Below are 22,788 nucleotides of genomic sequence, written 5' to 3'. Positions count from 1 at the left end.
TTACAACTCAGTCTAAAATCACAGCAAAGACAGAGATTGAAAAAAAAAAAAAAAAAAAAAAGCTTTTTAACCTTTTAGGAAGATCTGATAATGCGGCAGGATTTTCATACTGATATAGATAATCAAGTCCATTTTCTATGAAACAAGAGTTTTTAAGTAGCAAATTTTATAGACAAAACGTAGAAAGTATAAAGTAGACTCATGAGTGGGGCTAATGCCAGGGTCGGAATGCTTTCTCTTGGTTAGGTCTTCCAGCAAAACCAATCAACCAATACACATGGAAAACACATCATACAAACTTTTCAGATCAGAGCTGGGGCTTTGCCTTGTGTCAGCCGACGAAGAACTCCCAAGGCCGTTCTGGATTGAATCTCAGTGTAGAAATATGTAATATGCCACCAACTTTCCTCCCTTCTACTGGCTCCTTTGAAAGAGAGTCCTTCACAAGCAGTTCAAGGAAAAAGCACATTAACAATGACAATTTACACTTACCAGCTGGGGTGGTGAAGGTCAAAGGCAAACCAAAGTAAACTGACAATGATAAAGAACTTAAAAGCCTATGCTTTAAAAAAAAAAATACTCAAATCTGTCCTTCGATTGCTAGGTTGGCCGATTAGCTGTACAACCCTCGGCAGTCTCTTGAACTCTTTGGACCTCATTTTTCGCGTCTATGAAATGAGAGAGTTGAACCTAGCGACTTTGAGGTTCCTCCTAGTTCTAACCGGTCATGGTTTATGATCAAAGGCTGTGGCTACACCCCTGACCACCCACCCCTCACAAAGCCTCGTGCCTGACTCCTCCCTCTTAAGGCTCTGTCTATACTGCGTTGTCTGAACTTCGCAGGTGATGGTGGCAAATGAAGGTGGCATGAGATCTTTTTGTTGCTTTGTCTTTACAAGCATCTCAGATCAAATTAATATTAAAGAGGGAAATAGACAAATGAGCTAAGACTACTAAGATGATATTCTTCACAAAGGAATAAAAATACATCTTCCTCAAAAAGGAGGGGAAAACCACTTTTGGAAACTCTCTGGACTTTTTTTTTCCAAGAAGGGACCGAGGGAGCCATTTTTACATTGTACTTCCTCAATCCTCATTCTTGAGGCTCTAAATCTTCTTGTTTTCCATCTCCCTTGAGATTAGGAAGGAGGGAAAGATATTTTTTCTCTCTACCCTCTGAGTTGGCCAAATTTGGATGGCTCCTACATGCCTCTATGGTAATTTCCTACGCTAATTTCTGAGACTTGCTGGTAAACCTTAATTAGGTCCATCTACCATGGGAGTCAAGCTTTTATAAAGATATTCTTTATTTTTATTTTTATTTTTTTTTTAGATGGAGTCTTGCTCTGTCACCCAGGCTGGAATGTAGTGGTGCGATCTTGGCTCACTGCAACCTCCTCCTCTTGGGTTCAAGTGATTCTCCTGTGACTCAGCCTCCCGAATAGTGGGGATTACAGGTGCCCGCTACCATGCCCGGGTAATTTTTGTATTTTTAGTAGAGACAGGGTTTCACCATGTTGGCCAGGCTGGTCTCAAACTCCTGACTTCAAGTGATCTGCCCATCTGAGACTCCCAAAGTGCTGGGATTACAGGCAGGAGCCACCATGTGCAGCCGCTTTTATAATGATACTCTAAATAACACTTTTCCCACATTGGATATGCACAATGATCAATCGGTGAACCCTTCCCACCCTTGTTTTCAAAGCAAATGGAACTGCAGGGCAACAAGCTTTCCTTCCACCTGCCGCGGAGGACCTAGTAAAACCCTGGGTGTGGAGTCTGCAAGGATTTCTGCCTCCAAACCCACCTTCCCCCAAATGAAGGAGCTTTCAAGCATTTGGTTGAATCCAAGTATTCGGTGACCTGATGCGTAAATATAAATAAAAGCTTCATTTTTAAAACCAAAAATTCTGAATCTAGCTACGCACACGCTGTAGAGTATAGTGCTGCTATTACATTTGGGTCCTACATGCATGGGCCCAAACACCTATTGACCAACACATCTAAAGACAGAAATAGATTCTGCCTTCACAGTTTTGTGTGTGGCCCCTGTAGAAGTATTTATTTGACCACTATGGTATACATATTCACTCTTTTGCTCTAATATCCTTTTATAGAAAAAAAATCGAGGCCAGGTGCAGGGGCTCATGTCTGTAATCCCTGCACTTTGGGAGGCTGAGGCAGGAGGATCGCTTGAGGTTGCAGGGAGCCAGTCACGCCACTGCACCACTCTAGCCTGGGTGACAGAGTCAGACTCTGTCTCAAAAAAAAAAAAAAATGGGAAATAATTTTCGATCAAGGTTTATGTAACTTGAAGACCAGTGAGTTACTGGAGATCATGTTAAATAAGGTTAGATTTCATGAAAACACACTCAGCAACAACAGTGCCTTTCACTCCTGCCTCACCTTCACTCAACGACAGCAAGTTAAAGTGGATCTCCCCTTCCTGTCCTCCCCGGCACCCCTAAACCAAACCTCTCGGTGGCCAAAGGATGGAAGAGAACTTGGAATGGGTGTTTCCATTCTGGTGCTAAATACTACACAGCCGTGACCCTTTTCTTGAGCACATTTTGAGAGTGCCCCGAGTGTCACGAATAATGAGCTTCATATTGTCAAAAAATAAAAAATAAAAAGGACTTGCCTAAGTAGTTTCATATGTAAACTAACAGAGTAGTTATTGTTTGTAATTTCCAGTTTAGGGTTTATCCAATTGTCTCTCTACTGTCTGGAAGGCCAGGCACGGGGGATTCCAGTTACAGGAAAGGCATCTGCCATGGCCAACTCTTGCAGGCCAAGCAAATCCTGGCGCAGACTGCAGCAGATCCCACTGGGGTGCCCGCGTGGTGGAGGGGGTTACCTTAGGAGAGGAAGGTCTCCTGGCAAAATAACCCTAGTGTGAGGCTTAACTTCCTAACTTCTTCTAACCACTTTGCAAGAATCTGTTATTATTGCAGGAAAGGGAGTCAAAATGAGCTGGGAGTGTGTGTATGGTGGGAAGGGAGTGATGGTTGAAACCTGCTTGAGGTGACGGCCAACACCTGTTATTGTACAGGGTTTAGGGCACAAAGGACACCATGGGGTGCCCCTACTCTACTCTTCATTAGAGGGAGGCCTCTGATGGGTGGTCTAGGTGGCTCTGGAGCAGAAAGACAGACTTCTGGGTGAGTCTAAGCTTGAGACAGACAGAGAAGACTGAGGTCAGCCTGGTACCTCTGCAGCTCACTCTTGGGGGCCAGTCCTTGCTAAATGACACAGAAACCTCAGCCTCCTCTTCATTATTTTTATGAATGGCAGATCCCTTTAAAACCTAGGTTGGATCACTTCACTTCCCTGATCCAAACTGTCTGCTGGCTTCTCGTTACATGCAAACAAAACTCAAAATCCTTGAAAAGGCATTTTGGAAATCCATGGGGGCTGTTCTGGTAGTCACAGGACAATTGGTAGTCATTAGTGGCATGTAGAGGGTGGGGCCAGACAGGCTGGACAACTTGCAGTGCATGGGATGGTCTAGCACAAGCCACAAATGTTCTATGTCCCCCAGGACTTTCCAGCCTCCCCTGGAAGGGCTGAAAAGCCTACGCCATTTTACCTGTCAACACAAGGGTTTCCTCCATGATTTTCATAAATGCTGGATTTCAATAGGGAATGATGTACTTTGTTTTGTTTAGAACCTTACTAACACTTATTCGCCATTTCAGAAATATCACATCACTAAAGTCAACACCGATTATGTCATTTGAGTGGCCAATATAACACATCTGCAGCCGTCTGGATTTATAGCTGCCACGTTTGCAGTGATCCTACAAGTGGGTGCAAAACATATGACCACACCATTATGTCTTCCAGTGTAGTCATGAAATACTTCTTAGTTCATGATACATTTCTCCCCTTTTGTACTTCCTTTCTATTACAGTTAAGGCATTGTATGGATGGTTTGTAATGATGTGGGTAGATAGGTTATATTTTCTACAAATTTCATCATTGAAGAGTGAAAAGGGTGTTACTAAATATCTATCATAAGAAGTGGGGTTTTGGGTCTGGCCAGGGCTGCTTTCCTCCATCTCATTTCTAGCCACTTTCCCTCCCTCTCGCTGCAATACCTCTTTCTCCCCTCTCCGAGATCCACAGGGCTCCTTCGTCACTTCCCTTCCCCATCCCTGACTCTCCTTTTTCTTCCTATAGAATTTATCAGAGCCCAACATTACATCTTCTATTTAATCATTTCTTGACTGTCTCTAGTACTAGAATTAAGCTCTACGAAAGTGAGGATTTTGTCTATCTTGTTCCCCAGCACCAAGAACAGTGCCTGAGACATAAAAGGCACTACTTGGCCGGGTGTGGTGGCTCATGCCTGTAGTTCCAATGCTTTGGGAGACCAAGGAAGGAAAATCACTCAAGGTTAGGTGTTTGAGACCAGCCTGGTGAGACTCTGTCTCCCTAAAAAAAAAAAACTGTTAATAAGCCAGTGCAGGGTCTCATGACTGTAATCCCAGTGCTTTGGGAGGCTGAGGCAGGAGGATCACTTGCCTGGGTAACAGAGGGAGATCATGTCCCCTTTTTTTTTTAAGGTATTTATTAACCTTAGTAGATGACTAAAGGAAGAAACACACATGCAAAAGTCTGGTCCTACCAATGGGCTTAGCTTCCCCAGGAACCAGGAAATTTTACTCTCCCACCCCCATAACCACTGTTGTAAAATGGCTTTCTCATCCACTGACCATGTTTCTCATGCCCACCCTTTGCTAGGTAAAGAGCAGTAAAAGGGAAAATGGCCAATAAAAAGGAGGGGGAAACACTTTTTTAAAATAACTATATTTTCAGGACAGGCTCTGTGTGAGATACACTCTAATGTGGGGACATGCCACAGTCCTCAGTGGCCCCTGCCCATCCTCCCCACTCACTGTACAGAAACACTCTATGCATAGAGGCCAATATTTGATTCTAGAAGCCAGTGTTCCTCAACTCAACTTCTATAACTCCATACCCAACAAATGATGCTCAAAAACAAAAGCAGCTATTTTAAGATCACTAAACACTGGCTGGTGATGGCAAAACTGTGCCTTTCCTTATTCTTTTCTTCATTTTTGCTTTTCATCAGGCCACTGCCCCTCCTGCTTCCTTAAAATGAATTTTACTCAGAAATTATCAGGAAGAAATACTATTCAAATCAAAATCTCAGTAGCTATTTTTGTAGATCTTGATAAACTTACTCTAAAAGTCACCTGGAAGCCCAAAAGGCCAAATACAGTCCAGATACACTTGAGGAAAAGAAAATGAGGTGAAGGTCGTATTCTACAGGATACTGACAAAGAGTCTCCTAGATCAAACTCAGGTCGGTCTCCCCAGAGCCTTCTCTTCCACTAGACACTGACCTTGGGCTTCCTTTTCTGTCTTGTAGAATCCAGTTTAAGCAAGAATCCTGCTAGTTTTAGTGAAAATTCTCCACCCTTGGTATCTGTCCTCACCCCTAACTCTTGATATCTTATCACCCTGGCCTGCCTTCAGCAAGAATTCTGTTGAGTTAGTCTAGCAAGAATACCCCTGTCTCTGATGTTTCCTCTTAGTTCCTCTTCCATCCACTGACCCCACCCTGCTGCTTGACTATAAATCCCCTTGTCCTTGTAGAAGTTAGACGCCAGCCTAATCTCTCTCCTCCCCACAGCAAGACCTCGTTGCAGCAGTCCCTCTACCTATCACAATGTTCCCCTCCTTGAATAAAGTCTTCTCTGACATTTTTAACAAATGTTACAAATATTTTTTTCTTTAACAATACCAAGACTTACAGAGCTATAAGTAAGACAGTGTGGCATTGGCACAAGTGTAGGAAAACAGACCAGTGGAAAAGAATAGACAGACTCATAAACACACCCACACATATATGGACACCTAAATTTTGAAAAACCTAACACTATAGTGCATTAGAAAAAAGATGTCTTCCCCCAGTAAATGTGGCTGAGTTGATTGGATATCCACGTGGGAAAAAAAGGAAACACGCGCCTCCCAAATTCACAGCATTCATATAACACAATCCCAGGTGCATTATGTAGATATAAATATAAAAGACAAATGATACAACTTTTAGAAGTTAACATAAGAGAAAATCTTCATGACTTTGGGATAGGCAACATTGTCAAACAAGACACAACCAGTGCCAACCACGAAGGAAAAGAGTGATAAATGAGGTTACATCAAAATTAAGAAATTCTTTTCATCAAAAGATTCTGTTTTGAGACTAAAAAGACAAGTCACAAAATGGAAGAATATATTTGCAACACACAAAATTAATGAAGGATGCATAGCCAGGAGCTGCAAAGAGCTCCTACAAATCCATAAGAAATAGACAACACAGTTGAAAAATGGAAAAGAGACTTGCACAGGCACGTTCTAAAAGAAAATATGCATATGAAAAGATTATTAGTAATAAGTAACCAGGGAAATGCAAATTAAACCCACAATGTGATACTCCTGTGAACATGCCAGAATGGCTAAAATTAAAGAGACTGACAGTTCTAAGTTTGGAGAGTATACAAAACAACAGGAACTCTCATACATGGCATTACATCCACAACAATTTCACTACTTGGTGTGTTATCAACAGAAATATATGCACAAGGCACCAAAGAACAGGTACAATAATGTTCACAGCAGCATTATATATGATAACAACAACAACAGGATGGATAAATACAGTAGGTGAACTTTTACAATAAAATACAACAAGGAAAATGAACAAACTTTAGCTTCATGAAATCTCACAAAAGTAACTATGAGCAAACGAAGCCCAAAACACAAACTACATACATTATAATTTCATCTACATGAAGTTAAATAACAAGCACAACTAATTTATATCATTTAGGGTGACATACTTAGGTGGTAAAAGTATAAGGAAAGTAAGGAATTGGCTACCATAAAAGTTAACATAATTTCTACCTTTGGTGGAAGGTACAGGGCTATGATTGTCAGGGAACACGGCCTTATAGGGGCTGGCAATGCCCTGTTTCTTTTACCTGAATGATGGCTACAAAGTCTTTACTTTAAAATGTCCAATGGGATAACATTTATATTTTATGTACATTTTGGTATATTTATTATACTTCTAAATAAAAGATTTTTTAAATGAAGGAAAATCATAAATCAAAAAGAGAGAAGAGTATCCATGCCAAACTACATGAGATCACAGGCTTTGGAGTGAGTCATACCTGTGATCCAATCCTACCTCTGCCACTTACTAATTGTATGATCTTGAATTAGTTATTTAAACTTTCAAAGCCTCAGTTTCCTTATCTATTAAATGAGGGTGATAATATCTATTTCTCGGGGCTATAAAATGGATTAAGATCCTATATATAAAGCACCTAGTAGAACATCTGGCATACTGTGAGCCTCAAGAATTGGTAGCATTGCAAATTGTATATCTGATAATGGATTAACGTCCAGAATACGTAAAGAACGCCTACAACTCAATAACAACAAAACAACCTGATTTTAAAAAATCAACAAAGAACTTGAAGAGACATTTCTCTAAAAACAAGATAAATAAATGGCCAATACGCACATAAAAAAGATGCTCAACATCATTAATCACTAGGGAGATCCAAATCAAAACCACAATAAGTTAACCACTTCACACCCATTAAGAGGGCTATCTTCAAAAAGCAGAAAATAAGAAATGTTGGTCAGGAATTAGAGCAGCTGGAACCCTTGTACACTGCTGGTAGAAATGTAAAATGGTGTAGCTTCTACGGAAAACAGTAAGATGGTTCCTCAAAAAACTAAAAATAGAATTACCATAGGATCCAGAAATGCCACTTCCGGAAGTGGAATTTCAAAAGAATTGAAAGCAGGCACTCAAACAGATATGTGTATATACTGTTCATAGCAGCATTATTCACATTAGTCCAAAAGGGGAAGCAGCTCAAGTATCCATCAATAAATGAATGGAGAAATAATATGTGGTAGATCCATTCAATGGAATATTATTCAGCCTTCAAAATGAAGGAAGCTGTGACACAGGCCAAAACATGGATGAACCTTGAAGACATCATGCTTAGTGTCACAAGACAGTCACAAGTGTGAGTCCACTTATGTGAGGTACCTAAAGTAGTCAAGTTCATAGAGGCAGACAGTAGTATGGTGGTTGCCAGGGCTGCAGACATGGGGGAACAAGGCATTACTGTTGAACAGATCCCGAGTTTCTGTTTGAGAAGGAAAAAATAACCTGGTGATAAATGGCGGTGATGGATGCATGAGATTGTGAAGAAACTTCATGCCACTAAGCTGTACACTGAAAAATGGTTAAAATTACAAATTTTATGTTACATATATTTTACCACAATTTAAAAAAATTATTAAAAAATATTAATAATATGCCAGGCGTGATGGCTCACACCTGTAATCCCAGCACTTTGGGAGGCTGAGACAGGTGGATCAATTGAGCTCAGGAGTTTGAGACCAGCCTGGGTAACACAGTGAGACCCCTGTCTCCATAAAAAAAATACAAAAATTAGTTGGGCGTGGTGGCATGTGCCTGTAGTCTCAGCTACTTGCAGGGTTGAGGCAGGAGGAGTCCTTGAACCCAGAAGGTTAAGGCTGCAGTGAGCCATGTTCATGCCACTGCACTTCACTTTGAGTGACAAATTGAGACCTTGTCTCAAAAAAAAAAAAGAAAGAAAGAAAGAAAGAGGAAAGAAAGAGAAAAAGAAAAGAAATAGTAGCAACTGTTATTGTAAGACATCTCCACACACCAGAGAAGTTAATTTTAATTTTAACATGTTAAGAACAGAGAGAAGCCAACATGTCCACCTTAGGCTGATGGTTTATTTGTGGTGGTGTTGGTAGTTGGGTTTGTTATTTTTAAATTACCTTATCCAATACTTCATTAACAATTTCACTAAGTTATTTCATCTTTCAACATAAATACGCACAAGGATTTCTTCTGGTAAAGACCAAACTAATATTAGTCCATAGTAGGAGCTAATATTATCACATTTACTAAGTATTCTATTTGCAATTTGACTGTAGCCCATAGCCTTTTGTTGGCTAAAGTGAGCTTAATGCTGATCAGGTAAATTAAAAATTATAGTTAATTAAAAGGGCATTAATAATACCTGACTCAATAAGTCATTTCAATTAGGTCTGTTATCACAAGTTCTTGACACATGTAATTAAGAAAGCTAAGCTACAGGTCGCCCTTTGATGATGTTTAAGCTGCAGTTCTGATTATCTTTAAACTGCGATTCCAATCCAGAGTTGTAACTAGCAGTTATTTCTCTCATGGACCAAAAGATCAGAATTTTCCCTGGAAGTTTATCAGAAATGCTTTCAAGTTTCAAAATACTTGCCTGCAGTATCCTATAGTGGCCTTGAAAACGATGTGTCCAAATACCCAGTTTAACCCATGGTTTAAGAAATAAAGAAAGTTGGCTTCATTTATTTGTCTTTTTTCCCTCCTAAATGGCAGTTTGATTTGTAAAGCATGGCAATGGAATGAAAATCTTATTTTCAAGGTCAGCTTTAACAAGCATTCAATATCTCAAATGCCATTACACATTTTACTTACTCAAAACACCAAAAAGTCATCAACACGACCCTTCCAAAATCTACTAATGACTTCTTTGAAAGGCACTGGATCTTTGTAATTAGACAAAGTGAGATCATGTATGTCAAAATACAGGCCCTGGTTCACAGCAAATGCTTAATAAATAGCAGTAAATATATATATATCATAATAGCACAAGTTGAATGTGCAGGGTCCATGTAACCTAAATTTATTATCCCATTTTAGCGGAACAGATTTTAGAACATTCAGTGATTCCATTCCATTTTGTAAATTACTGATCTGTACCAATTCAAAAATTCTTCTGAAACTCAATTCCCAGGCATTTGGCTTTTGTTCCTGGGATTTCCACTGCTTTAGAGAATCCAGCTTTAATGGGCTCCTTTCTGAGAAATTCTCCATTGGTTCTGAGAAGTACTTCTATTGAATGCTCCATTTAATTTCATTTTGCAATTAATGAAACTTTCAAGACATATTTCCCCTCTTTTGAAAAATTTCTAGTTATTTTTTTCTTGCCTTTTGGGTAATTAGGAGCAGCAAACTACTTCCACTAAGAACTAAAGGCAGTAAGTATGGCAACAAAAATACCAAATGTCAAAACAAATGTCATTTTCCGAGTACTGAAACGCCCATCTCTCAGAATTAAAAACATTCCATGTCACCTCTATGGGTTTGGTTGCTAGCTCTCAAATGGATACATGTTCTGATTTCAGTAAAATTCAACCAAAAGCTTTTAGGGTTTTTAATCCTCCTTGACAAAAATACTTAACCTTCTCCAGCCTGGGAGGTACAGTCTTTTCCTGCCTGTGAAACCCTATCAGTTTGGTAATAAAACAAACCACTAATTTAGTTGTTTATTATTCTTAGCCTAAAGATGTTTGCGTGGCTAGCTGAGTACAAATGTACTGTATCTGCTCTTCTTCTTTTTAAAGTTTTAAACAAATAATCACTGAACAAAATCAGCCAGGAATGATCTGTTCATGGGAACCGTATCCCAACCCAGAACCACACGTAGAAGAGTGCAGGGATTCGAGGTCTGTTACCTCACCAAATAACTTTCCCTATGTGGCGAAAAACTGGTTAAATCACTTTTCCAGCGACCCCAGAATTTTCAGTTCAATTCTATCCCTCCTAAGTCACCAGGGCCTCTTTGGTAATGGATGAAACCATGAAGTTTGGTTCAGAGGAGGCGAAGACACATTCAAATGTGAGAATCAACTGCTCCCCGAGGATTCTTCCTGCTTCCTAGTTTTAGGTAGCTCAAGAGCACTTTTAAAATAAACTTGGCATTTGTTTCCTATTCCAATGGAAAATCTGACTGGAGACTCCACAGCGACAGCAAAGAACCCTTACTTTTCTGAACAATCAAAATCCGGCTTTTGTCACTAACTGCAGCAGGTCAGCCCACAGGGTACCAGTGTGCCCCTGAGCGTGCTGACAAATGAATATGGTGCTGGCAGCCTTGGCCTGGGGGCACTTCTGAGGAGCTTTAAAAAATACTAATTCTTGGGTTCCCCTCTCCAGCTCAGATATTTTTATTAAATTGGTCTGAGATGTGGCCTGGGTGGCAGGATTTATAACCATTGCCTGGATGATGTTAATGGAAGCCCTTTGAGGTAGAAGAAGGTAGACAGGACTGACTCAGAGTGCATCATTATCCACCTCTGCCTCCCCACTAAGAAGTCTAAGAATCCTCCAAAATGGGGGTGCAGTGGTTGAGAAGAAAAGAGAGGAAGTCACATATACTTTTGCAGGCTTTCATGCAAGGACCCAAGTGTGTGTGCTAAGCACAGTCCCCAAACAGGGGACCCCAGAAGTCCTATTCCTAAGATCTGAATTGCACCAAAGGTAGAGAGACTCTTCTTGGGGTTATTCGCAACAAGACATGTGCCAGACCCAGCCTCTGCAGTGCTTATGTGGCAATGCTTAAGCAGCTCCCAGCACTTGACAGAGTACTTTAAACAAGTTCATTAGTTTGAAATTTTAAATCCAAAAAAAGCTACCTTCAAATCTACGACTCAAGAGCATAAAATTTCAGAGCAGAGAACACCGCCAGGCTAGTAGGTGAAGCATCTTATTTTTAAATGGCAAGGGGAACCTTGAGTAAATATTTGGTTGCAATGTATTCCAGGGGTGGGGGGTTTGGACGGAGAGGAACCACTGGTTTTTACTCAAAATCCTCCTCCCGCTGGGCCCAGGTCAGGCCTACGCAGCTCTGGCTGCAGACTGTGAGAATCCTGGAAGGCTCCAGGGGCTGGCTCCCACCATGCTCCACTCCAGCAAGGGCAGACGCCAGGAAAAAAATGGAAAGGGGGAGTCAGGCATGGAAGGTTTCAGACTTGCTGCTGGCAAAAGGCTGCAGAGCATCCCCAGGGAGCAGAGACCTCACAACCAGGCTCCCTACCTCGCTGTCCTTCAGGGCTGCCCACAGCTGGCTCACCTGCAGCTGCGCCACCCAAGAGACAGAGACAGGCTCACACGCAGCAGCTGGAGAGAAGGGGCTGGAACAAGGATTCTTTCTAAATGGAAAAATAAAGATCATGGGGGGAACTTCTCGCCCGTCCAGCAGTTGTGTGTACTCAGCTTCCCTGGCAGGGAATGAGGGCCCGTTGTTCCCTGCTGAAGACCATTGCCCTAGAGATGGGATGGGTGGGAAGAAAAATGTCAGTAGGGGCTCTGTCCTTGTCACCTTCTCTCTCTGGCTGACCTCTGGAATTCTGTTTCTGGCTGACCTCTGGAACTGAGTTCTGGGAACGGAAGGGGCCCTTGTGATGCTCCCAACGTCTCCCCAAGAATGCGTGCCCTTAATTGGAGCTGTAGCTAGGTAAGGAGGCAGCTGCAGACTGCATCCTCCCCACAATCTTGTGACAGGGGAACATATGCAAATATGCGATGGGTCACTGCTGGGGAGGTACTGGATGGGGGATGTGTTCAAGAGGCTTGTGCCAGCCATGGACTGAACGTATGTCAGCCATGTGGTACGGCTCTTACACAGAAACAGAATGCTGAGTTTGGTTTCACAAACAGGCTCATCTCCTCTCATCTCTGAGTGTGTAGGGGGAGAGGGTGCACTGTTTCCATGCAGGGAAAATGTGTCTGCGTGGGGCTGGGGGCTCCGCATCTCGGCATGGGTTTGGAAAGTACTAGAAGTGCATCTCACTCAACTTGATTTAGCAAGCATGTTTTTGTGGTCCATGGCTTCTGTTGGCAACTTAAATTTGACAGCACACAAACTATATGATGGTGATGGAGAGGCAGGTATAGCAACGTCCAGTTTCCCACCTCCAGGTGGTGGCATTCTCCCTGTCCTTTCCGCAACAGCAGTCTGGGAGGTTTTCAATGCCCTTACTTCTCCTGGGTATATCTCAACTATGTCCTGCTCTTATACACATAAAAGGGTCACTTGAGGAGCTTTGGCCATGTGGCAGCTGTTTGGAAACAGGCTGCCTGATGCATTGACAACCACAGGAAATCTGGAAGAGTAAAACCTGTCCCATAGCCAGCATGCTACCTGTACATTAAAATGGGAGCATAATAGAAAAGAAATGCCTTAACACTTCCTTCACTAGGTTCAAACTTGCTGTGATTATTTAGGAATTCATTTCATTTAACCAAATATGAATTGAGCACCTTTTACACAGTTGGGGGCAGGGGTGTCGAAACAGACATGAATAATTATGATTCAAAACCTATTGTATATATACACAGAAAATGGATGTAGACACAAAATGAATAAACGTAAAATGAATGTAGACAAAGGATAGGTTAATTTTCATTGAAGGGGAGGCAGGAGGGTTCAACAAAGGAGTTAAATGTAGCTGGGACATGAGATTAGGGCAGGAGTAGGGGCTAGGATTGGGAGCAGAAAGTAAGGAGGACAGAGACCGTTAGTGGGAGGTAGATTGGAAAGTGGGCTGGTGCCAGCCCTGAAGGTCAGCTGTACACCAAACTCTGTAGCTTGGTATACAGGGACCTCTGAGCCGACCTTCAGGGCTGGCATCCTGAAGGTCATTGAAGGGGAGGTAGGAGGATTTGGTTTGGGGCAGTTTCCAGGTGAGAGGCAAGAAGTAAGAAGAGAAGGCAGAGATGGCAGAGGATGGTGGGAAGGGAGTCCTTGGTGCCCAATCTCTGCCAGGCAGGGTCCTATCTCACTACCCCATGACCCCCTAATGATGATTGCATGGAGCAGATGTCGTTATCCCTATTGCAGATCTGGGTCTCCTGGGTCCCTCCTCAAAATAAGACCCATTCAAAAGACACCTCCTACAACATGGGTCTGAACTACAGGTCTCCCGAGGCCACTATGGAAGGATACTGGCACTCATTCAACAGCAAAACTGTCCCAAAACATCTTCTGTAGACATCTGTCCCTCTCCAGCGTTTTGCTTCTCGTGGCAGTTGTTCTCTTTTCTCTGTCTCTCACTTCTCTCTCTACTACCCCCTTCTTGGATCCCTTTTCTCACAAGAGCTCTAGGCCACCATTTCTTACTCAGAGTGACTTCCTGCTTCTCTGGTCTGCCTATCAGTCGCCCCAACTAGCAAGACGAAGGGTCCTCCTCAGGAACCAACCTCCTTAGAAAGTATTAGAATTCTGTATACTCCTTATTTTATACTCTGGCTGGGTCACATTCTAACAAGGAAACTGAAGCTCAGAGAAATTAAGTGTTTCTCAAGGTGCTCAACAGAGATGTGTTTTAGGAAGATAAATGGCATTGATGAAGAGGATGGATGGGCTGGGAACAGGTGCTGAAAGAGAAGGATACCAATCTATGACATTTTGGAAAATACAAAACTCTAGGGATATAGAAGAGAAGAGCAGTTGCCGGGGCTAAGGGTTAAGGGGCGGCAGGCAGTTTGAGTACAAACTCTTATCATGAAATATTTTGGGGGGAGTGACTGACCTGTTCTGTATCCTGATTAGAGTAGTGGTTACTTCTCTGTTCATCTATCAAAACCCACAAAGTTACACAAAAATGATGAATTTTACTGTAGGTAAATTTAAGAATAATTTTTTAAATGGCAGGGAGACTGGCTAGGAGGTTACAGCATATGCAAGAAGGAATGAGAGGTTGAATTAGAGCAGCAGCAGCAGCAGCAGCAGCAGCAAGATAAAACAAAACAAAACAAAACAAAACAAAAAAAACCTAAAAACCAGAGATTTAGGGAAGAGAGATTTTTAGAAGTGGGATTGAGATATGTGGGGAGTATGAGTGAAGAACTCAGACATGCAGACTTTCAGGGCTGGAAAGAATCTTAAGAGATGATCCAGCAAAGCTCTATCTCACAGATGAGAAAACTAAGTTGAAAATGATTTAAGAGTTTGGGGCTCTGTCTGGGTGGACAGTGATATCATTAAGCAGACAGAACAGACATAGATGAGCAGGCTAGAGGAGGAAGTTGATGAGTTCATTTTGGACATTTTGATTTTGGAACATTTATGTCACCAAGATTTCTTTTTTTAGTTTTTAGGAATTTGAAAACAAAATTGTTGGGTTTTGGCATTGAGTGCAATATCTTTCCACAAATACTGTTTCATTACAGCTACAATGAAAAAGAACTTTGAATACAGATCTCTACATGAAGATGACACATTAGCTTCTTCTGAGTTGTTTTTGTTTTGTGACTTTCCTTCAGCATCACAAAGAGGGAATGATACTGACCCAGTAAAGATTTTAGGCACATTCTCCATTAACATACTTGCCATGAACACAACCATATTTTCATGTGTTTATATAACAAAGCTTTTCCTTCCTTATTAAAAACAATATGAATCAAGCTTTGAAAAGCAGTTGTTTTCCATTCTTACTGATGCTAGGCTATAATTCACTGCTGTTTTGTTTTCGTTTTAGAATATTTAGCAAGCAACCAAGGGAAGATGGGCATTGACTTGCTATTAGTCAGTAGGCACAGCCTAGTGAAAGTTTCCATGCTGCACATAGGGCTGAAATCAAGGAGTCTTTTGTCCATATTTCAGAGGAACGTGGAAAATGATTTGGTTTAGCAGTCAAGGAGAGAAAAGAAGTAGAGTTTTCAACACCATCACAGCCATTGGGATATGCAACCAATTTTGAGAATCGGAACCTCAAGTTGCAGACTACCAAGAAAGCATAATGTTCTTGGCAGCAAAGTATAATCACAGAAGAAAAACATAAATATAAAGCTAATAGTATTTAAAATAACCGCCTACTGTTTCTTCAAGAGCTGAGTAAAGTGAATGCAAAGATGGTGAGTCTTAGGAAGAATCTAGAATGCTGGCACATTTAGGCAGGGATCTTGTTTTGCTTGCTGATAAACCTACATGCATAGCACAGTGCCTGGCACATAATAGGCTCTCAATATGTAATTGTTGAATGAATGAATGAGGCTAGGAGAGAAGTGAACAAGTAAAGTAAGAGATAGCAAAGCCACCATACTTCATTCATCCATTCGGCAAATGTTACTGAGCTCTTACTAACGTGAGGCCTTTTTTTAAGGCATGGTGGTGGATATACACAAGCCTAAAATAACAACTTAGAAAACAGCCCCGGGCCTCAACGTGTTTATAACCTGGAAGAGGAAGAAGGAAAAGTGTAGCAAACATTTGTATATCAAAGTAATGTCAAAGAGCATGTGACAAGGCCTGGAAAAACGGCACCAAAAAAAGGCTGAAAAGGTGGTAAAGATTTAGAAATCAGCGGGGTCACTCTCGACAGGGATACTTTCATCCTGAAGGTGAGACCAGATCTGGACCTTAAGGGATGGAGAATTCTGATGGGAACAGAATACTCCAGGATGTAAAAACATCAGGAAAAAGATCCCCAGAGGAGAGAAGGCAGGGTGGGTTCAGAGCATAGCAATCTTGCTAAGGAGTAGCAGGGAATGATGAAGAAACTGTCACATAGGTTGAAATGAAAGATAGAGGAATTTGAACAGCTGGATAAAGGGAAATGAAGACTTACCTAGGAGAAGAGAAGCCTTAAAAAAAAAATTCAGGGTGGCTCATGCTTATAACCCCAGCACTCTGGGAGGCCAAGGCAGGTGGATCACTTGAGGTCAGGAGTTCAAGACCAGCCTGGCCAACATGGTGAAACCCCGCCTCTACTAAAAATACAAAAACTAGCCAGGCATGGTGGTGCATGCCTGTCATCCTAGCTACTTGAAAGGCTGAGGCAGGAGAATCACTTGAGTCTGGGAGACAGAGGTTGCAGTGAGCCAAGATGATCCCACTGTACTCCAGCTGGGTGACACAGCGAGACTCCGCCTCAAAAAGAAAAACAATCAGGGAAGAATTTTAATTAAATCATCAAAAAGTATAAGATAAACTGGAGTGAGGAGAAACTGGAGCAGGTGAATGAATTCCCCTAGGGAAGAGTTAAGAAGGTGGTGGCAGCAAGACCAGTGAGGGAGGAATGGAGGGCAGAGAAGGATGCTGGGCTCCAAAACCTGAGCAGAAGCTGGAAGATGCACCCTAGGTTTTGAGCCTGGGTGATCGGAATAGTGATGAGGGCAGGAAGAGAAACCGTTGAGTCCAAGAAAGGTTTTGGAGGGATGATGTTGAGTTTAGTCTTGGATTAAATATTTTGATTATGTGTTTAATTTGAACTGCCAACAGGAAGTCCAGATAGAAAGGGTCATCAGGAAATAGTATATAAGCAGAACTGGAATTTGCAGAAATACCCATTTGAGAATCAGCTGCATACAGACGATACGGAAGCTGTGGGGATGAAAAAGGTCCCGCGCAAGAGAATCGGGAAAAAAAAAGTGAGACAATGATTCAAGACAGACAGTATTAAAGGAACTTCCCAACCATTTGCTCAACGTAAAAATGGCAATGAGGCGAGGTTTGTTCCCTTAGAACATGTTTTTCATAGCAAAAGAGAATACATTCCTAAAACTGGTTTTTATCTTGAGCTAAAGAAAACACCTTAACACTTCATTCATAGTAATGACCATCGCAGTAATCCTGTGTGACAAAGCTCAGGATAAACGCCATGGCAGGAATTTCACTTGAATGAGATAGCAGGATGGAAGGAGGGAAACAGGAGCCCTTGCTTTGGAGAGATCACTTTTCATGGGCTCAGTTCAGGCTTCACTCAGCAGGAAAAAAATCTGCAAGGCTTAAATAAGTACTTCTATTTGGTAGAAGGCAATGGAAAAGAATAACCTAATTCATTTAATCTGCAGTTGCCACAGATACAAAAACAAGAGAAGATATGAGCACTGTGTGGGCCGAATGTTTCTTTCCTACTCCCACCCTCATCCCACTCGGCCCTCTTTCCCAGGTCATTATCGACATATTTCAAAAGCCTCCGAGATGTTGATAAAGCAGCTCACCATCTGCGAACTCCTCCTCCACAGAAGAGTGATAGGTCTCAAGAACAAACCTTCCTACCTTAGCACGGAACAAAAGCCTGACTTCGACACCCGGCACCCACAGCTGTTTTCCACGAATAGAAAGAACACAGCCAACCCAACTGGCTCTTTGAAGGTGAGCCATCCTTTTCCTGTGGCCTAATTTATGCTGCAGATTGAAAAGCGCAAAAAAGCAAAAAATGGATAAGGTTTTCATAGGAGTTACTTACTTAGTAGACGCTAATTTTCTTCCAATATCAAATGCTTGAGGCGCATATGATTGGTTTTCATTTCTGTGTATTTGTCGAAAGAATCTCTAAATTGTTCCCCAAATGAATTATTATTTTGACTGGGGACACTGAAGTTCATGGTTATTTTTAAAAACTACGTTTTGCAAAAAGTTATCACTCTTCTTACCAAAGATTCACAATACAGTGTTGATGGGAACGTGACCTAGTTGGACAGCTACCTTCAGATATGCCTCATGCCCTTCAACAGGTCATCATTTGCACTAGAAACCAATATTCATCAAGTGTTAACAGGTCCACAGCCCCATCCTGAATCATTCAGAGGAAGTTAAATACAAGAGTTTGCAATTTAAACCAAAGCATACCATCCCAATCTGTAAAAGACTCGGGAACACATGAAAGACTACAAAGATAAAGCAAACAGCCTTGAATTACTTAGTTTAGTTGGAGCTATTTTTGTCACACTATCAACCAAGGCCCTGGAGTACTCATGAGTATTTTTTTTTTTTCCTCAATAAAGTGGGAAAAAATGTTGAAAGAATTTTTTAGATGTATTCCTTTCTCGTGTTGGAAAGATAATCTTACTGAAAGAGGAATGGAATCTAGCTTATGTCTCTCTTTCCTATTCTTAGAATCCTAAACAAAGAAATGAATGTCTAGAAGGTGGTTTGGGGAAACAGTTAGAAGATTCCCATGGGACGCAAGTTAAATTAAGAGTCCAAGAAGACTAGAAACCACTTTATATCAGTGCTGGGCTCACAGGAGAGCTAGGTGATAGGAGAAAGGGCCAGTGATGTGGACAGTTCATGACAGTGACAGCGAAGAGAGTCCAGGTAAGACCTAACGAATGACTTAATAGATCAACTGGAGTGGTTTTAGTGGATAAGTTTGCATGTTTCTAACAACACAGAAACCTACAAAATAGTTCACTGGTTTTCAGAAAAATACTGGAAGGATTCATTACAAACTCCCAGCCCCAGCCAACCCCAGTGGGAAAAAAAAAATCATGCCCGATCCTTCAAAAGATTCTTATTTCATATGTGCAGGGTTATTACTCTAGCCATCAGCTTGCCTGGGACCATCCTGGCCTACCCTATTGTCCCAGAATAATGATTAATAACAAGTGTCTCAGCTTGGATGAGACATTTTATGGTCATCCTAGATATGAAAGAATGGCAATCTAATAGGTTAATGAATATCAAGACAAAATACCTTTAGAAAGGCTTTCCTTTCTAATTGTGGTTCCAGACTTTATACAGCGCACTCACACATACCATGCCAGCTGGGACTTGCACTCTGGTAATAGAAAGGGGGGGCTTGCGCACAGAAGGAAATGGGTTCATGTTGGCACCACCCAGGTGCTCAGCAAATGGACAGCAAATAAACCGTCGTTGAAGAAAGGCAATGAAAGAACCCTCTTCACCAATGTCTTGAATGAATGGTTCTTCAGCCATGACACATCGTACTGAGGAATGGCTTAACAGTTCTCCTTGATTCTGGGAGTGAAATAAGCATGGAGGTCAAGAGCATCAGGAAGGCTCCCACTGCAGGAAACCCTGTGAAAAAAGTGCTCAAGAAAGCGCTCTCCCACCACGCATTAGGGAAGGAGCTCAGGAGCTCTCTGCCAACTGCAGTAGGCGCAGGCTCAGAGACAGAAGATTTCTGTGGTCTGGGCACCCTTCCTCCTGCTGCAGGTGATGAGTAATAATAGCGACGGCTCTCATGTCACAACCTGGTGGCCGCTGGACCCTCACTTTGGTTGGAGGGTGTGTCCCCACAGGGGAAGTTCGCAAAAGCCAAGCTGGGCTCTGAGCTTCATGCAACGTGCAAGATGTGCACCAAGACGACCTCACCCCTGACTGGACTCAGCCCCGGGACAACACTCCCACCCCACAGAGCCCAGCCAGGTTCTCAGTGGCCCCAAGATAGCACACAAGCAGCTGGGATGGGAAAACAAGGTTTAGTAATACAAAACCAAAATACTCCTCCAGCCTGACTGCACTGCCCAGGATGAAATTCTCTCTAATTCCACTGAACATCTTAAACCAAAACATATTCAAACCCTGAACATCAGCAGCACTCGTACTTCTCTTTTTTGGGGCTGTGAAGGGAGGGTGGAGTGCTGCAACAGAATAACAATTTTCAGCATAGGAAAATCCCCAATATGCAGGTTGTCACCTGCTTGATCTATTTTCCTCCCAACCAAGTTAAACAATCACCAACAGTTCTCTATATCTTCCACTGAGATTAAAGGAATGACCAGCAAGAAACGGTGTATGTGTTGTGATAGTGTGAGTGTGGGTTTTTCAAATGGGTACATTCCTAGAAGACGGGACAGCAGGCTCTGAGGAGGCAGCTTTGTGAAAGAGACTGGGGTGTCCAGAGGACCTTGGATATCTGGAATACTCATATTGGTGCTTGTTCAGGGGCTGGGGGGAGACAAGTACATATAGAAATATCATAACCAGTTTTCTCCAGTAAATACACCGAAACAAAGGAAAATGGGATCAAAGTATAGCCAGCAACGTGAAAAGTCCCATTTCAAAATCTAAAGTAAGATTCCAAAATAGAACATGTTTTAATAGAGTATGTAAATTTATGGAAACACTTCCTCACCCGGCTCCTGATCTTTTATAGGTACCTATCATGCAACAGTTCAGCTTTAAATCTTTCTTAGGAAGCAGCTGGCTACCAGAGATCTTCACTCCTTGCTTTTTTTCTCTCTCTGTCTTTTTTTTTTTTTTTTTTGCAAATCTAGCATCTCCTTTCCATGTGATACACTATGCTTGGAGCTGGCAGAGCAAAAGCCTGTCATTCTTAAAACATGAAGAGAATAATTCAGCGCCTTATTTTGTGATCACAGAGAATGCAATTAATACTTTGGCTGCCTTGGTATGTAGACCAAACCTTCTGCCACAGTGTTTTGCAGTGCTGTTGTCCAGGGCAGCTCTGCCAATCTTTTCATTCCAACAGAAACGATGCCAGACTTCTTGGTGCTAAGCAAAGTATAATGAGGCGGAAGAGGTGGCTGGAACCCTCAGTGAGGGAATGTGCTCCTGGGATGATTCTCTACAAAATACAAAGCTATCCCAAGATCCAACAGCTTTTGTTTCCCTGCATTTACGAAACCCGATTAAAATAAATTCTTTAAAAAGAAAAAGTAGTTAGGCTGGGCAGGGTGGCTCACACCTGTAATCCCTGCACTTTGGGAGGCCAAGGCTGGTGGATCATTTGAGGTCAGGAATTCAAGACTAGCTTGGCCAACATGGTGAAACCCTGTCTGTACTAAAAATACAAAAATTAGCTGGGCGTGGTGGCTCACATCTGTAGTTCCAGCTACTCAGGAGGCTGAGGCAGGAGAATCACTTGAACCCAGGAGGCTGAGGTTGCAGTGAGCCAAGATCACACCACTGCACACCAGCCTGGGTGACAGAATGAGACTCCGTCTCAAAAGAAAAAAAAAAGTAGTTAAATTCTTATGTCATTCATCCATGGTCCAAAAGCTTTTTAATTCATAGAAGGTAAAAGACAGGGAAAATGGTTCTAAACCGAGAACACACAGTAATTTACTAAATCATATGAGCAATGTTGGAGAATTACTATCTGTGTAGCACTAGACTCTGAAGATAGGAGATAAGAAATAATTATAATTAGGCTGGGCGCAGTGGCTTACACCTGTAATCCCAGAACTTTGGGAGGCCAAAGTGGGTGGATCACGAGGTCAAGACCAGCCTGGCCAAGATGGTGAAACCCCCATCTCTACTGAAAATACAAAAAAAAAAAAAAATCAGCCGGGCATGGTGGTGAGTGCCTGTAGTCCCAGCTACTCAGGAGGCTGGGGCAGAGAATTGCTTGAACCTGGGAGGCAGAGGTTGCAGTGAGCCGAGATTGCGCCACTGTACTCCAGCCTGGGAGACGGAGCAAGACTCCGTCTCAAAAAAAGATAATAATAATAATAATTATTATTATTATAATTCATAGAAAGTGTAGGGACAAGGAGAACAGGGAGAACCAAGAAAGACAAGTAGGTATAAATGTTTTTAGATATTATACTACAATATGTATGCATTGGCTATAGTTGCAAAGAAATCCTAGACCCAACCTGTGTCTGTCAAGGGCCAAGTGAATGGTCCAGGCCAATGATCTCATTTGCCATAGACCTCAGTGCCCCCAGCACATCAGAGAGCAGAAAGAGCAGCAGTGAGAAGCAAAACCTTTATACCATCATTGATAGCCTATTAATACGATTCTTGCTGATTCTCTGGCCTTCAAAACCCATAGAATCACAAAATGTTAGTGAGGGACCCTCTAACCCAACTCCCCCATTTGCAGATGAAGAAATGAAAGCTCAGAAGAGTATATGACGTGCCCAAACAGCAAGTGCCTGGCAGGTCAGAAGAATACAACCCAAGGCCCCTTGCCCTAAATGCCCTCAACAACTACACAGCTGTCACCCATATCCACCTCGTCTTCTTGATCATTTCTCTCTTCTTCCTTAGAACCTCCCCATCCTTTTTCCTAAGCCATCCCCAGTGCTGGGTGACTACCTGGGTCGGATCCCTTGCCTCTTTGGTCCAGGGTACCTGCCTCATTCTTCCATCTCTTAAGGACTAAACCCAGTCTCAGGATTTTCTGACAGGTGGGATCCAC

The 22,788-nt window shown here is 42.1% G+C and overlaps 1 protein-coding gene across 3 annotated transcripts in view; it reads right to left on the bottom strand.

Annotated features, from left to right (window-relative positions):
• BCL2 (BCL2 apoptosis regulator) overlaps positions 1 to 22,788 on the bottom strand; it is a 200,981-nt gene that overhangs the window by 153,477 nt on the left and 24,716 nt on the right. Inside the window, exon 3 of one of the 3 annotated variants that reach the window (XM_055297114.2) lies at positions 5,082 to 8,198. The exons of the other annotated variants lie outside the window; for them this stretch is intronic. Within the exon in view, the coding sequence (XP_055153089.1) occupies positions 7,980 to 8,198 (219 nt within the window). The 3' untranslated portion in view covers positions 5,082 to 7,979. Of the gene's footprint in view, positions 1 to 5,081; positions 8,199 to 22,788 lie in introns of those variants that run through there. 3 annotated transcript variants of the gene reach the window in all.

Source organism: Symphalangus syndactylus, chromosome 1, assembly GCF_028878055.3.
Source record: "Symphalangus syndactylus isolate Jambi chromosome 1, NHGRI_mSymSyn1-v2.1_pri, whole genome shotgun sequence".
Classification (NCBI taxonomy): domain Eukaryota; kingdom Metazoa; phylum Chordata; class Mammalia; order Primates; family Hylobatidae; genus Symphalangus; species Symphalangus syndactylus.
The sequence above is the reverse complement of the archived record's forward strand: the minus strand, read 5'-3'. Positions and strand labels throughout refer to the sequence as shown.